At 38.7% G+C, this 16,948-nt stretch overlaps 4 protein-coding genes across 4 annotated transcripts; 1 reads left to right on the top strand and 3 right to left on the bottom strand.

Annotated features, from left to right (window-relative positions):
- Positions 1 to 6: 6 nt before the first annotated feature.
- crot (carnitine O-octanoyltransferase) lies at positions 7 to 6,815 on the bottom strand. The gene is made up of 17 exons (XM_057339555.1): positions 6,637 to 6,815; positions 6,248 to 6,370; positions 5,814 to 5,938; positions 5,532 to 5,713; positions 5,196 to 5,320; positions 5,000 to 5,108; positions 4,799 to 4,892; positions 4,556 to 4,681; positions 4,318 to 4,419; positions 4,088 to 4,171; positions 3,899 to 4,006; positions 3,246 to 3,376; positions 3,047 to 3,170; positions 2,872 to 2,950; positions 2,706 to 2,799; positions 2,511 to 2,630; positions 7 to 1,911 (listed from the first exon to the last, which is right to left on the bottom strand). Exons 2-17 carry the CDS (start codon positions 6,360 to 6,362, stop codon positions 1,791 to 1,793), a joined length of 1,839 nt encoding a protein of 612 aa, XP_057195538.1. The 5' UTR covers positions 6,363 to 6,370; positions 6,637 to 6,815; the 3' UTR covers positions 7 to 1,790.
- Positions 6,816 to 7,441: 626 nt separating this feature from the next.
- On the bottom strand, positions 7,442 to 9,101 carry acbd7 (acyl-CoA binding domain containing 7). The gene is made up of 4 exons (XM_057339556.1): positions 8,967 to 9,101; positions 8,299 to 8,416; positions 8,140 to 8,199; positions 7,442 to 7,853 (listed from the first exon to the last, which is right to left on the bottom strand). Exons 1-4 carry the CDS (start codon positions 8,976 to 8,978, stop codon positions 7,780 to 7,782), a joined length of 264 nt encoding a protein of 87 aa, XP_057195539.1. The 5' UTR covers positions 8,979 to 9,101; the 3' UTR covers positions 7,442 to 7,779.
- A 377-nt stretch (positions 9,102 to 9,478) lies between these two features.
- rpp38 (ribonuclease P/MRP 38 subunit) lies at positions 9,479 to 10,515 on the top strand. The gene is made up of 2 exons (XM_057340973.1): positions 9,479 to 9,580; positions 9,670 to 10,515. Exon 2 carries the CDS (start codon positions 9,673 to 9,675, stop codon positions 10,501 to 10,503), a length of 831 nt encoding a protein of 276 aa, XP_057196956.1. The 5' UTR covers positions 9,479 to 9,580; positions 9,670 to 9,672; the 3' UTR covers positions 10,504 to 10,515.
- A 521-nt stretch (positions 10,516 to 11,036) lies between these two features.
- nmt2 (N-myristoyltransferase 2) lies at positions 11,037 to 15,977 on the bottom strand. Its single transcript, XM_057340972.1, has 12 exons — positions 15,846 to 15,977; positions 15,007 to 15,124; positions 14,730 to 14,874; positions 14,156 to 14,274; positions 13,902 to 13,993; positions 13,559 to 13,675; positions 13,304 to 13,474; positions 13,114 to 13,222; positions 12,850 to 13,020; positions 12,596 to 12,763; positions 12,322 to 12,459; positions 11,037 to 12,131 (listed from the first exon to the last, which is right to left on the bottom strand). The coding sequence occupies exons 1-12, from the start codon at positions 15,956 to 15,958 to the stop codon at positions 12,111 to 12,113; spliced, it is 1,482 nt and encodes a 493-aa protein (XP_057196955.1). The 5' UTR covers positions 15,959 to 15,977; the 3' UTR covers positions 11,037 to 12,110.
- Positions 15,978 to 16,948: the final 971 nt, after the last annotated feature.

The raw sequence follows: 16,948 nt of genomic DNA, 5'->3' as shown, positions 1-16,948 counted from the left end.
AAAAGGTTTGGTCAAAATTATTGTTTTTTTAAATATATATGTTTACAAACCAAAGCTACATTGACAGCTGCTTTAACCGCATAACGGAAGCATTTATCAACATTTGCTGCATTTGTGAATGTAAAACAAAATTCACATCTGGGGTCAATAAGCCTTCAACAAACATTGTGGTGTCATTGGAGGAGAATGTGGAAAATACAGCGTGATATACTGTAATGCAAAAGTTGTCATGTTTAAAAAAAAAAACACTTTAAACGGCATTTGTGGCGTAATCGTGTTGTATGCTACAACAAAAAATCCCTATCACAAATATATATGTGCCCATTTTACAGTGGGCATGCAAAAATCAATAACTAATATAACAAAATAATTTGATCTCATTATGACTTGATGCCACTTACATAACTACACAAACACATGAGTAATTCTTTCAATCAAAGCAGTCCAAGTGTTTCCTGTTCTTCCTATACAGTATCTTTTGGAGGATTTAGATCATTAATATGCAAAGAACAGAGCACAGCATAATACATTTTGAGGACAATTCACATTATAATGACAAAACTTAACATTCACAATGATTTGATTCTGCACAATAAGTTTGAAATGGGACGCAATGAGAAAAGCACAGACAGTAGAGCTGAACAGTCTGTCATGGCATATCTGAACCAATCACCACGTACAGAACAACACAATCAATTTCCCCCAGTATTAGTACATTAAAATAGTGCTAACTAATTTACTTTATTTGGTTTGGTAATCTACAAAAAAGATGATGATCAGTATATAATTTTGCACATGGACACATAACTACAACATAAAACATTCATTTTTATTTCTACTCTATTGGTTCAAAAATACTGCCCTCTAGTGCATTATGCTTTAAAATGTAAAAATCCACATTTCTCGTGAGAAACTGAGAATCATAAAATTGAAACATAAAAAAGGAATTAGGTATGTCTGCATTGTTTTTGCTCTGTTGCATTGATTTGTGCATTGATAAACAGTAGTTCTGTTAGGGTGATTAATCGCATTCAGAATAAAGGTTTGTGTTTACATAATATATATCTGTGTACTGTGCATATTAATTTTGTATTTATAAACACAAAACATACACATACTTGTCTATATATTTAGGAAATATTTAAATGTATTAATTTATATTTACCAATAATTGAAATTCTAAATAAACGTTTGTTAATTGTTATATTTTTCTTAAATATATGCATTTATGTGTATGTGTTCATAGATACAAAATTTATATGCACAGTACACCGACATATATTATGGAAACACAAACTTTTATTCTGGATGCGATTAATCGCGATTAATCGTTTGACAGCCCTAAATTCTGTTAAAAAGCAGCTTGTCATCATAAGAGATGCTGTCCAAACATAAGCACTAATCTCAAAATCAATGCTTTAGTGGAGTCACTAGATGTTTCCTATGACTTCATAAAAGTTTGAAGCTCAGCAGCTAAGAAGAGGCAAAACTATTAATGTGTGAATACTTCAAGAAATTTCCTAATCTTAGCGATGCTCTGAAGATGACTAACTGAAGGCACATGACAGTTTAAAGCACTAGTTAGCTTTTATCCACGCTGATCCAAAACTGTCAATCTTCTAAACAGAACACAAAGGGGAAAGTCAACCCTTTTCAGTTTCAGCTAGATTGAGCACACCAGTCATAAAGGAGGTAATGGCTACAACATCTAGATCATGTAGAGTTTGTTTTTAGCCTAACATCATATCTAAAGCATTGCGGTTAGTTCATACTTCCCAGGATGCTTTGCTTTACAGGTTGGAGAGGGTAGTGAGGTGCATGATATCGTGGAAGGACGTTGTGATGTTCTGAAAAAGGGCTTCAGCATCTGTCTCTGGACTGGATTTCCAAGCGGTACAGGACGCAACAAATCTACATTTAGGGTGAGAAATGTTATTAATATTCTAACAGTAAATACATAATAAAGAAATACATACATAAATTGTTTAACTTTTGCAGACTTTTGCAGATACTAAACCAAGTTTTGTGATATTAAGCATAGACACATATTAGGGTCTCTCAATTAGGGCTGGGCGATATATCGTGTGATTCTTATGCTCTCAATTTCTCAATGAATTACGGTTAAATGCCGCCACATCTAAAGCCAGAGGGTGCTCTTGCGCAGAAACTCCGAATACGGGAAACAGAAGAACGATTAGTTCCAGGAAATGCCAATGGTCATATCCTATCGCTGTTCTTCAAACCTTTTCATGTATTTTCATGATAATAAAGTAAATTTATAGCGATGATGTTTGACGAGTGTTGCTTTTTCAAATGCACGTTATAAACGACTCAATCTCGTAGTGATTTTAGATCGAGCAGTACTTCCTACTGATCAAAGAGCCGGAAGAGCTGTGCATAAAACACAGAATCGATTTCAGAATCGATTTAGACATGTACCATTAGCGCGCTAATTGGGTCAGGCTAATCCTGAAGTTAAAACATAAACAAGAGCGTATTTATGGACAAACCTGTCATCACGGATACGGTAGAAAAATCCATAACCGTGTTGCACCATGGGTGCAACTCCTCCCAGCACAGTAGTGTAGCCCACGAGACTTGTAGATAACACAAAATTTCCTCCTCCTCCACTAGAGACACACACACAATGAGATATTAGTAGGGCTCAGACAATGCATGTGAAATGAAATCATGTTGTGCCAAACCTCTTAGCATAGAGAGGGTCTGTATAGAGCTCATGTACAGGAAGACCTTCCTCCTTAGCAATCAGGTACAAGCCCAGGAGATGTCTGTCAAAACCTGAAATAAGCACAGATCACCACATATTATCGAAATATGATGAAACTGAATAAAAAATTAACACACACTAACCTTTTCCATTCTGTGCCTCTCCCATCAATTTGTTATGTTTGTTGAAAGCCGCATGTAGAGCTCGTCTTTTCTCCTCAGCCTGTGTAAAATGAACAGAAACATAAAGACTTTTGATTGACCTCTTCCTTGAATTATGCGGAGTGGATGTAGTTAGATGTACAGACTAGGTCTTTACAGTGGCTGCAGGGTTGAGCATAGTTCTACACCAGTGCTGGACCTCCACGGTGCAGGGCCTCATGGTCTCCGTGCGGCCGTGAAAGAAACGACGCGTGGTGGCTGTTTCATAACAACTACCAGGCCTGAGAATGAAGGATAGAGAGAGGTGAAAGTTAGTACTACTAGTGCACTTACCTGCAGCAGGCAAAGACACTCACTTTCCATGAAGTCTGTAGTAGGCTAACTGCAGAGCGAGCTGGACAAATGTGTCCGGGTGAAGCTTTCTCTTCTTAATGGCTTCTTTTCCAAAGGAGGTGAAAGCATAAGAGACAACCTGCAGGTCCTGGGACTGTAGATAAACACACGTGAGTGAATGAACCCTTCAATATTGATGTTTTATACATTACAACACACTTTCTATGTAAAGATTTAGCATTACACAAAAGAAGATATTTTGAAGAATGTTGGTAACCGAACATCAGTGGTACCCATTGATTTGTATTGTATGGACACAAAACCAATGCAAGTCAAAGGGTACCGCTGTCGTTTGGTTACCAACATTCATCAAAATATCTCCTTCTGTGTTCTGCAGAAGAGAGAAAGTCATACAGGTTTGAAATGACAAAAGGGTGAGTAAATGACGACAGAATTTGCATTTTTGGGTGAACTATCACTTTAATTGTATAAAATAAAAAATCCTAATAGAGGAACTAAATTATGTTTTCATACCGTATGTGATGTAAAATAATTTTAGAAAGGATTGGGGAATAGTAAATTATCAGCCAATGTTATAAATACAAAAAAACATTACAATATGGAAAGTTCCCATCATGAATCATGATATCAAAATGAATCTGTCAGTGTTCCTCACACTTTTTTGGTACTGTTCTTTAGCCAGGCTGATGTCTCTCCTCACTCTTTCATCCACAGTAAATATAAGTTCTTCTGGCACACTGAAGTCACGCACAACCTGTGAACCCTGTAAGACAAAATGTTCTCTCTCACACAAACCTACTATTATATGCAGACGCACACAAGCAACACATATTTGTGGTCTTACCTTCCACACTCCACCACTGGCCCTAAGCTTTTGGTCTACGTAGTAGCCATGAGACACCAAAACCATTGCGTCATACGGAGCATGCTAAAAAAGAAAACGAATATACACAAACAATGTTTGAATAAACATCACTTTTCCTAAATCTGACCATATGTGGAATCATCATACGTATGGTGTATGACATCATTGCATGAAAAATATATGATGAAATAATCTACAGTTGCATTTACATCACAATTTGAACCGAATGTGCCATCAGAGAAGGAGAGGAGATTGTAAGATTTATCTCCCCAGCGGATCGTGGGGTCACCGGTCAGTGCCAGCTGGGTCAGCTGTTGAACAGTAAGGGACAGAAAAAGAGTGTGTTAAACTTTGGACAGTGACTTTGTGAATAATTGTAACGTATACAGTATTTGCTTGTATAAGATAGTATTTGTCTGGGGGGTAAAACTTGAACATGTGCTCAACCTTTGAGTAGTTTTCAGGGGTGGAATAAGATTTGGCATCATCCAGGGACAGTACAAACAGAGAACTTTGAATGGTTTCCAATATGGTTTTATTCGCAGGATCAATGGAGATCAGATATTCCCGTGCCTGAAGATACAATAATGCAATTTTCATAAATCCAGCAATATACCTGTATTGTCAGCATATATTTATAAACTGATTTTTTTTTAAAAGGTGGCGCTCCAATAGGGGCATGGCTCTTACTTTGGCCCAGCGGGTCCTTTCCTCTGTGGTCAGGGCACCCACTCCATCCCCTTCCGGTTCACCCTCACAATAGTTTTTAATGTACGTGAGCTGCCTAAAATACAAAAACTTGAACACTGAGAACATAATTTCATAAAAACTAAGATCTGCAAAATAAAGTTAGTGGGATTGAAATTTAAGGGAGGCTGAAGACATCAGTACCTCAACAGCTCGGGGGGAGTTAGGATACGACCGTCACAGAGACCATCAAACGTGAAGACCCTCCCACGGCACATCACCACCAAATGAGAAGGGCAGGGACCCTCACTTTCTACAACACACAAAGACCACACATACATGAATAAACACATAGATGCATGCAAACCGAGAATGCAAATGTGCATTGATAAGGCTTTACCTGTTTTGAAGAAGTTGAGGATGGTGTCCTTCGTGATTCCAGGCACCTTGCAGGTGCAGAAGAGCATGCGGAACTGATCCATGTCGAAGGGCATATTTCCAGCTTTATGAATGGCTAGCCTATCTCTTATTTACAGCAAACATATGACCATCAAAGTTTGATTTACTTCAACAAACAACAATAAAAATAACAAACAAAACAATAAATACAGTAACAACATTGGTCCTATGTAAAATCTCTTATCTTGAAGCAAATGGTTAACAGCCAACCACTGATTTATATCACAGCATGACACACCCTGCCTTAGTTCTCTGACTGCCTCAAGTGATCACTTACGTGCGGATGAGGTCCCAATACTGGAGGGTGAACCATAAAATCATACTGGCCCTCTCCAGCTGGGTGCCCTCCCGTGCAGGCCAGCAGTGCTCCAGGTACGCCGTAGGACCCCCAAAATTCACATTGAGCTGAGAGGGAATGCGCAGCTCCAGATAAGCTGTGTCTAGCCACCAGTCCTCAAGCTAAAGAAAATGTTTCATGTTCAGATAAACGACAAACCCCAAATGAAAGTCATTAAACCCATGTTTAAATACATAAAGCATAATGGATTATTGGCATCACCCAGTTGCGTCTAGATTTGGCTCTTTGGAGAAGTTTCTGGTGAAGGTGTTGTCCGATGCCCTCCTCAAAGCGCTTCACGATAGCTGTTGTGGCTTCAAACTCCTCATTGGATGCAAAAGGCCTTACTGAAATAAGATTAAAACGCAAGAGTTCTTCCACATATGAAAATTACGTTACAAATACAGTTATGAACCATCAGCTGTTTACCATTAAAACCATTACAGGCCTTATGAATTCTGTATGAATTAATAATATCCCCCATATAACATCCTACCAATAAATAGTTTTAATGAAAACCAATACAATTCATATTAAAATTTCTAAAAAAATTCAATAAATAAATCAGCAGGTTTATCATGCATCTCACAAACTCAGTTTAAACTCCCAGTCCCACCCTGCATGTCGTATAACGGTGGGTTATGTTGACCCCTCACCTGCATCCAGGTATTTGCTCAGTGTGCCCTGTAAAGACGGCACAGGTAGAGGTGGCAGACTGTCCTGATACTGAAAGGTCCGCTCAGCAGTGGACTCGAAAATCTGATTATCCATTATTTCAGCTGCACATAAAACCAGAAAGGCTGACAGCAGCGTAACACTGGGTTTATAAACCTATTTCTGCAAAGTCTGTTTGCTTTACTCCACATACAGCAGAGACGTGCAGTTGACGTAATTGTTTATAATGCGATCAAGATTTAAAGCAATTAGTTCAAAAGTCACTGTAAACAGTACAGCCTCACCTGCCATTAAAAATATAAACACCATACAAACGTTTGTTAAGAACTTGCTTAAAATGCAGCAAATAGATACTAGCGAAGAGACTTACTTTAGCGGGACGAGAGTTGTCCTCCAAAGACTGCTATCGAATCGAAATAAATAGATAAATCTGAAATAGAAAGTTTTGATTTTGTGTTGAACCCACGACAGCACCGTGTACATTCGTTTCAGCTCGGGAATCGTTTCCGTAGCCTTTGCCCTAATTACAGAATGTGAAGTGAACAACAATAATAATTACTTACTCAACATGGCCACCCACCTGAACATATTTCAAAATAAAAGTTCTGCGGAGCGCGAGTTGACGGAGGTACAAGCCTTTGAATTCAACAAAGTAAAAATTCAACTATTATATTTGGTATACAATACCAAATGGAACAGAAATAGTAAGCAAATGAACACTGCTGGTAATAATAATAAAACTAGCACAGAAAAATACAAGAAATCATACAATATACGTTGTACATTGTATGTAATCAAATTCAGCTTATGTACATTTCCACATGGGAAGTGGGATATTTGTAGTACATCATTTTCTTGTCATGAGTCATGACACAGTATGTATCTCTTTAACATTTAAAACACCAAATACTAAATAACTGCTGTTGACTCAACCGGTCTTGTGAATCCCAATTGTTTTCTTGATTTGGTAACACTGTACAAAAAAGCCTGGCCTGGCCTTGGCAAGACTCCACATTTCTCATTCTGCGTGTATTCGATCCAAAGGGGTGTTGTGATGACTACGCTTCAATGCACACACTGAGAGGACAAAAAAGTCTTTGTGTGCTGGAGCACAATTGCTGGTCCTCGAGTAAGAGACTTTACTGTAATACTAATGAAGCAATTGTACATGAAAATTCCATCCAAAGTTCGATATTTTATTTTTATGTATAGGTAGAGGACAACCTCTAATGCCTTTATTAAATTGTTCACAGTTACATCTTATTTAAAACAAGATAATTTCACAATTATATATTTAGGTCACAGCTGACTGGCAATGATTTAGCAATCAGGTGGTATCATTAAGAAACTGAGATGATTATTTTTAGTCTGTTAATCCATATTATAGAGGAAAAGTCTATTTGAATTAGGCTAAATTGTTTTTAGCAATAGCTAAAACTATAATATAATATCATCGTGCTGCTTTTTCCATATGAAATGTATATACTATACTTAAAACTAAAGTTTTTCCTCATCACATTCCATACTTTTCAATGGTTTCCTTGGCCAGGGAAATGTAGGCATTCATTGCATCTTCATTTGACATACCTAGAGAAAAAGCAAGTACTTAATTAATTTAATTTTACAGATGACCTTGTAGCTGAGTAAACAGTATGGATAAACAATGTACACGGTAAATCCAAATGATCAATAGTGTCATGTATGGGGTAACTGACAGGCAGTCTTCACCTATTTTATTAACCTGTTATTGCAAAACAACTTGCAAGACATCAAAAAATCAAATCTATAGCTGCTCTCCTAATGCCGATGTTGGTAAAAGTAAGTACAATGCATATTGCAATACTAATATAAGAACTGTTTAAGCAAGATTTACCTTTTCTTGAATTCCATGCTTCCCATTTGGCTTTTCCTTTCATATCCAACATTGGTTTACCTGCACAAGACAGAATGTACACAGTTGCAACAATTATTGTAGATATAATTATAAAGTCTGGGATTCAACAAAAAAAGAGTCATTGTCTACAACAATTACCAGTATTAATGTCCCCAGCAATAGCTTGCTTGTACAGGCCATATAAATCCAGCAGCTCCTGGTCTGTTGGTCTGGTCTTCACTTTCTTTACATCCTCTGCATATTGATCAAATTCCGCCTGCGGACACAAATAGTTTGTCGTGATGTAAACATAACCACTTAAAACGTTTCAGCAATACTTTTATATTTGTTGAGCTCTAATGTGTAATCGCTTATATCAGCTTTGTTTTGGACCTTTTGACTGTCAAACTACAGAAGTTAAACTTTCGCAAATTTGCTATATTAACTACAACCGTCTTAATATGAAATTATGCTTATGTATAATATACCGTATCGCCTGTCAAACGTTTACTAGTGCGTCAAATAATGAACGAAATTACGTAATTTCTATGGCACGAGTGGAGCGCATACTGACGCTCCAGATCAAGACAAGCACGATACTGAGCGCACGATATGCACCCGTGCATGCGAGGCAATAACAAACGCATTTGTGCATAGAGTGTAATATAATACAGCCCTATAATAACACAGGGCTTGTAATCTTTACATTCTTATGCATAAATCCACCTTTTGACCTTAAGGAATATCCGAAGGGCGTTATTTTCATGCATTACAACTCCTGGACAAACACAACATTGACATTAACCGAAAATTGTGAAGATAAATACCTGCAAAGTCATTTTTAGGCGAGTGTTTTGTCGCTCGTTGAATCCTCTGGAAAGTAACGCAGATCCTCCGATGAATTACAGCCTACGATGATATCTCGCAGTGCGACAGTGGAAGTGAGCGCTGATTGGTTAACAGAACGTCCAAGGGGGTGTATCAGTTGTATCACGGCGAAACCCTTTGAACCGAGTTCATTTCTATGGCGACACCCCTAAATCCTGTATCTGAGCGACCATTGGCATTTGGCAGCTCTAGTAACATGACATCCAGTAAACTGAAAAGGTATTATAGGAAAAAATACATTATGAATTATATTTTCATTAATACTGTCATTATCGAGTCTATCCGTCAACTTTTGGTAGGTTCCCACGTGCATGTTAAATCTGCTGAGGAAGAAAAAATATAAAATGTTCAAATATTTATCAACCGTAACAATCTAAAGACAGCCGTCCCTAGATGGCGCTATGTATTTTAGGAACCGTCAACGATTCATTATGTAACCACAGAAGAAAAGACCTTCAAAACAACATGGCTGCGCGCAGAGAGTATTGCACGCGCTGTGGAAAGAAACCCATTGAAACAAGTCAAACTGTGATTTTAGGCTGACCAAATAAAGGTCTGTTTATTGCTAATATATTTGGTCAGTATAAAATAGTTTTAATGTTATGTTGCATTCTTAATCGAGTTTAATGCGCGGTTTCGCAGAAAATGACGTCTACCCCAGTATCGAAGAGGGGAAAGGGGAAGCACATGCCAGTGAAAACATCCCTGAATAATCCATACAATATTGAGTGGAGCCCGCTGAACAAAGAACACGAGCAATTTATTCTGAACACACTTAAAGACAAAATAACTGCTGTTGGTCTTCAGAAAAAGCGGGTGAATAGGTTTCGTGATTGGGGCAACAGAAGGAGACCAAATAAAAAGACGCCAAAGCCCACCGAGGACCACCAACTAACCCCTGACTCCACTGAGAGCTTACAGAGCACATCAAAGCCTTCTGAACCGTGCTGGACCAGCGCAGCGGCGAGGAAACAGCTGGCCATTGGCATCAACGAGGTCACCAAGGGCTTGGAGAGGAATGAACTGAGTTTAGTGCTTGTTTGTAATTCGGTCGTGCCCTCACACATGATTTATCATCTAATCCCGTTGAGTAAAACGAGATCGGTTCCTTCATGCCAGGTGCCCCGTCTGAGCAAGACCATCGCGGGGCTGCTGGGACTCAAGTGCGTGTTGGCGCTGGGGTTCAAACGCGATGCAGAGGAGTTCGCAGATGTGGTCGCTTCCATCACACCCGTCGTTCCACCGCTCAACGTCGTTTGGGCTCCGACGGATTTAACGCCAAAATCGGAAAACGTGGAGGAACAAGCAGAGGAAAAACACACGGAGACCGCGAAGGCGCAAAAGAGGAAATTAGAAGAGATTTCGGACGAGGCCAGCGAGGGCTCTCCTCTAATCCTACAGCCTTTAAAAGTCAAGAAAATAATCCCCAATTCCACTAAAATAAGAAAACCGAAGAAGAAAGTAAAGCAAAAATGACCCAAGTGTCTGTTTAAAGAGTTATTTTATTGGTTATAGAGGAGAAAATGATCCATATTATTTTTTAAATTTGAGATGCCTTTATTCAGTCAAATATCCATGCTGGTATACCTTGAAGTATATTTTTGACAATTAAGATATTTGGGTGAATTGTCATGTTTGACATGGTGCTGGTACTTATTCCCATATCGTTTTTTTTTTTCAAATAACCTGCAATGGAATTCAATAAAAATACTGTTTTCAGAAAGAGAAAGCTGATTATTTAAAACTACACGTTTGACATTTAAAAAAACAACCTTTCTGAAATAAGGCAAGTACTCTTGTGTTCTCACCAAAACCCATAAATTCTTAAACCATACAGATTGACAAAAATTGGATCATGCTCATTTCATACAGCAAGCCTTAGAAAAACATACTTAAACTGACATTCGCAAAGTGCCCTGGATGTTCTTGAATAAACCACAGACCGAAATGTCCAAAAAGTTGAAATGTGGGATTTCTGAGAGGAGCATCTTTCTTTTAAGCATGTTCGGACATGCTCTTATTTAAAAGCATATTGTTGCAAACCATGACGAGCTGTAGTAACGCAAAATCAGTTTTTGCTATACAATAAAACTTTTCACATTTTATAATGCTTCACCTAACAGTGATTGTAACTGACAGCCAGCTGGACAGCGAGCAAGCTTTTCTGGCCGCCGGTTATCAAAATAACGTACATGATTGTTCAGCTCTCCTTGTGCTTAAATATAGAAAATCACCAGGTCTTTATAGCAAATGCACCATTCAGATGAGGTTATGGTCTCTTCAATGAATACTGACAAAATAAACGTAACTAAAATACAATTCTTAAGAATTGTCAGAATTGTTGTTTTGAAATAATAATTTAAAAACACTAAATGATAAAGAATGAAAATGGAGGTGAGGCTATGTAATGTGAAACAATCACACCTTCATTGAACAAAACGGAAAAGAACTTGCATTCAAAATTCTACACACAAACCTAAACAAAACATTTTCTGAAACGAAATTCTTAAAAATGCAACTCGGAGCATTCCGGCCCTTTATAAACATGTTGATGGTGTGCTTCAAAATGGAATACATTCGTCCACACATAACATTAACTCGCTTTCCCGCTGACAGCAGGAATTACAAACGGCAAAAGGCAGCTCCATAAAAAAGACTTTGGATTTCAACCCCCTGTTCCTGGTCCATTGTTAACCACACAATACGTAATAAATATCTGTCATTAAATGTACAGCTTGCAATTTCACACAAATGTATCAAAACAAATGAACAAAAACAAAACATGGAATTAAACGTATGTCTGAGAGAGGATACTTTTTGCATGTTAAGGGAAATACATGTGTATACAGCTTGTGGATGTGTTTGACATTGATAATGTTTCTCACATTCTCTGAAAGAGAGTCAAAGACAAAGAGAAAAGAGGGAGACCCCTCAATAACTGCAACAAGACCTAAGAGAGCTGCACAACATAACTCATTCACTTTGAATGGATGTCCGTTTTTCCTCTTTATGTAGACTAAGTCCAAATCAGAGAATCGGAGATGGACATTTAAGTCCCTCAGCATCCACAGTGAAGCAGCCAGTTACTGTAAAACAAGACCAACCTGGAGAGGATGGAGAATTGAATTAAAACACACTGGAAAAATTCCAAGGTCTTTGGTGATGATCACATTTTTGGATTCTTTCCACTATATTGTTTATATAATTGATTAATCATGAATAAATTAGCTTCTTATTGTTATTTTAACATTCATGTAAAAATGTATGTAATCCAAAGCATTTTGTGTAACTCACTTTCTCTGGGTCCATCGGGGGGCATTTCCAGTTGTACAGATAATACTGCAGGTTACCATCTCCAATCCCAAACTTGAGTTTTTCCAAGAAAGTCTTATTGTCCATTAGATCCAGCGCATTAAAAACATCAAAACCTTTCTGTCATCCCGAAACATTCCCCCAAAAGAAAAGGAATATGAATTTCAATATTATTACAATACAATTTACTAAGTTATGCCAAGTATTGTGTGTTTCTCTTGAGCTCCTCTGAGCATGTGTTTACTTGTGATCCTACCAGTTTGGCTAGGATGAGAGCTTCGTTCATCAGGTCCATGAGCTGCGTCTCTGTATGGACATTGTAAAAGGAATAAGCGGCCTTCAGGCTTTTGTGCAGAGGATGATGCATCACTGTTGATGGCAGGGTGTAGAAACTGATGAAGTCTGTTAGCAGCCCACCAGAACCCTTTAAACAAGATATGAAACTCATGATTAAACAGTAAATAAGCCACGGCAGTTTTGTACGTTTTTGTGAATGTTCCCGGCAGGTACCTCCACTACGTAAGTGTCAATAATATTCTCCTGTGGTAGGAACCAGTGCTTGACCTCCTCTTCACCCATCACAGGTCGCAGGTGAAACTTGCTCAGGTATTTCTGCAGCAGCGAAGTCACTTGCTTCAAGTCTCCCTCTACCATCGGCCTCAAACCAGGGGTACGTGTACTCTACAAGAAGAAAAAGATGGAATTAGAAGATAAAAACCCATGATTATAGCTTAACTCCCCATGTAAACGTGTGTATGTAACAATTAGGCTTACATCGGGTAATCTGTAGAGTTTCATTGTTCGCTGTAGCGTCATGTTTCGGCTGAGGTGGGAGAACTTCACCTCTACTAGCTTCCTGGGGTTAAGAGAGCGATGCCAATACCTACAAAAACACAGATACTAACAAGTTCAAGATCTCTATAAAATACTTCAATTAATCTTGTGCTGTGTTGTGATTTGGTACCTGCATGTGGACACGGGTTTGGGCAGGACCACACCAGCAGTGTACACAGCCTGGAAAATTCCTTCTAAATTCACCCGCCGCGTGATCTCTCGGATTAGCACGGGTGCGACGCGCTTTGAACGCAGTTTTTTATGTACACACAGGAAGTTTATCTCCACCATCTTCTTCAACCTTAAAACATAATGAGAATGAGTGATTTAGTGAAGCCTGGTTGAAAAGCAATGTCAATTCTCAGCTGATGCGGCCTGAACTCACGTGTCATAGATGTGGATGTCTGCAGGAATGGCACTGATGAACCCAACAAGCTTTTTATTGGAGGAGACCCTGACACCGCAGTGCCACTGGTGCAGCCAACCCGGGGGACGTAACGCCCTAATATTGAGAAATTGCAAGACGCACCGATGAGCCTCAAAACAGTCATTTAAAATGCATGCAACGTGTGATAGTCAGCAAACATTCTGCTCAAGGCATCTTGAAATTGTGTAAGATATTGAAATTGATATCTCTGAAGAGAAGAATTGGGTGCGGCGTAGGATAAATTCTGAAGCCTTGTCATGATAAACATAAACATAAATAGAGACTGAACTTGATAACTTACCATTTCAGAAAGTTAGGAGAATAGTCGAATCTAAACATGTTGTCATCATCCTCAACATAATTTTCATTCAGCAAAGTGTACAACTCCTTCAGCTACAAAACAGAAAGAATGAATGTCAAACTTTTGCTTGCATGAGATGATGTAATACCTCAACTAATATGACACACAGTCTAGGCCATTTCTGCATTCAGTATATACTGCATAAGTGTGTTTCACACGCTCTCTCTTTCTCTGTCACACACTTATTTACATACCACTTCAGCGTTGCTGAGATCCAGTGTATCCCACATAAATCCCTGTGGGAGGGAATATGGCTCTTGTCTGATATTTTCTTTATCTGGCTCAATTGGCCCATGAGTTGTCACTACCTCATCTGCAATAAAACAGGGAACTTGTAAGCACGATTGTGAAGTCCATTCATTTCAATGGCATGTGAAAAAACACCTCATTGTTTAACAGACATTGTGCTTTCTTTCAATCAATACAATTTTATCCAGTTTGCTGGAAGTCCAGTTGCTCTATTAGCTAGCTCTATAATAGACCAGACGCTCTAGCAAATGGCCAATAACTGAGATTGTGGTACACATTTGTACCTCCCCACTCTTGAAAAGCACCAGCAACTGATTTAATCCACGCTGAGCTTGTGTTTTCTCAATACACTGAATAATGTCGAATAATGATTTGTTTGCTGAATGCAACACTGTTGCAGGATTACTGCAGGATGAATAAAATTACACACGGCTCTCCAAATAATCGGAGCGTCGCAGATTTGCCAAGTATTTTACGTGTGTGATGTTGCAAACAAACCGATTGTAATGCACGACTCACTGAGTTTGGGCACAGGTTGAGTGTCCCAGAATTGGTACTTGTGCTTTGTGGCCTCGTCTATGTTTTTGGCTGGACCTTGACAGGTGGACAGAAGCTCCATAGCTCTCTGTATATCTTGCAGCTTCTGCATAGGAATGGCAGGGTTCTGAGAGTGAAACGAAAGTAAATCAGTGAATCATGTGAATGATCTTTAATAAATCTCCCTGCGATTTCACAAAGGGAATGAGAGATTTACAGAACAAACATCTGATTACACAATGCTTAATACGTTTCGAACCTTTATGTCCTGAGAATCAGAGGCAGAGTCAGACTTGGTTCCTCCTGAGCTTGGCTTCTCCTTCTTCCTCTTCTGTTTCTTTTTCTTCTTCTTTGCACCAAGATCTCCTCCAGGACTCCTTAACAAAATCACAGGACCCTTAATCTACCACACCTCGACATGTAAACGATCCCGTATGGAAATCCTTCCCACGCAAAACATCAGCCAGACATGCAAAACATGAAGGTGTCCAGTGATGCGATAACGATGGCCTGGGCGGTGACTGCACCATGAAACCTATAAAGCACGAGTCTGTTAATACAAGCATGTCAAACTTTATGGGCCTGAGAGACGCTGGTCTGCCTGACAACAGCGAGACTGGTATTCCTGGATCCGACATCATCACAATCCACGATATTTCAGCTGTTTGTATTGTTCATGGATGCTTTCCATTACCATAATCAAAATGGGGGTAAAAAGTGGTTTAAAATCCCCGAAGGACCCAAATAGTATACTTTCAAAGAAGCGCGTGTTTGACTGCTGAACGCGCATAAATCCTTCACATTCATTTAAAGGGAGCTATTGCTAACGTTAACTATTTTGATTTAACCCAACCCGTTGCGTTAACTACATATTTATACGTATCTAAGTGTTAAAACAGATATATGCGTTATACAACCATTAAACAAGCACTTAAAATAGCAGGCTATTGTCAAATATAGACCAATTCCCATCCGATTACCTGGTTGCTAAGCTAACCGTTTGTTTACATCACTTGAGCAGTTACACGACGACGGGTCGCCAAAGAGAAACCTTGCCGTCATGTGCTCACACTTGCATTCATGTGCTCATGTCCTCACCCCTGCATGTGTTCATTCTCCTCCTCGTTGTCTCCATCGATGCCGCAGGTGTCCTGGTCGTCCAGCTCCAGGCTCTGCTGGCTGGCCGCGGACTCGCTGTCCTCCGCCATCATGGATGAATCTACCGCAAATCCTCACGACCAAAAGCAGTCAATAAAAACCGCGAAAAACAGCACCGTCTACCGATTAGCCTGCTTACAACTACTGTAAATGAAGGAACCGTCAGTCAAAATAATACAGGATTTAATTTATTTTAAACTGAATTATTGTGTCTATTGTGATTGTATTTGTATTAATGGTATATTTTGTATTACTTGTTTGTATTTTTTTTTACTGCTTGGATTGGAGATTTATGTGCTGTCTCTGATATGACTTTTATGGTAGTGGTTATTATCAGGCTTGTATTTATATGAATATTATACAATAATTTGAGTAGTATGTTTTGATGTAGTCTATGTCTTAACATGATTTATGACCTAAGCTTATGTCTTATGAGACTGGAGGGTCTTGAGTCCCACATTGAATGCGTCTTAAAATGAACGTTCACCCATTTTCATCATTCATCATTTACTCACCCTCATGTCATTCCAAACCTGTATGACTTTCTTTGCTCTGCAGAACACAAAAGACGATATTTTGAAGAATGTTAGATAACCAAACAACATTAGACCCCATTTTCCCTTTAATCCTCTCCTCATTCATTCCTTTCATCAGACCGTGAGCCAGAGGCTTGAAACTACTAACATTTTTAATATTTTGTTGGCATTAGATAGATGCAAAAGTTAAACTCATATTACCTTCCTGCAGCTCCTTTATATTTTGTCACACACAAAAAGTACATTTACTTAAAGATCACTATACTATTTGTGCGATTTAGCAGTAATTTAGTTTGTTAAAGGGACAGTTCACCCAAAAAGGAAAATTCTGTCTTCATTTACTCACCCTCAAGTTGTTCCAAATCTGTAAAAACATCTTTGTTCTGATGAACACAAAGATATTTGAAAGAATGCCTCTAACCAAACAGTTCTTGGCCCCCATAGGAAAAAATGCTTTATAAATGTCTTTGTTCCGTTAAACACAAAAGAAGATATTTTGAAGAATGT

The sequence above is a fragment of the Triplophysa rosa genome, linkage group LG8 (assembly GCF_024868665.1).
Source record: "Triplophysa rosa linkage group LG8, Trosa_1v2, whole genome shotgun sequence".
Taxonomy (NCBI): Eukaryota; Metazoa; Chordata; class Actinopteri; order Cypriniformes; family Nemacheilidae; genus Triplophysa; species Triplophysa rosa.
This window is presented reverse-complemented; position numbering and strand designations above follow the sequence as displayed.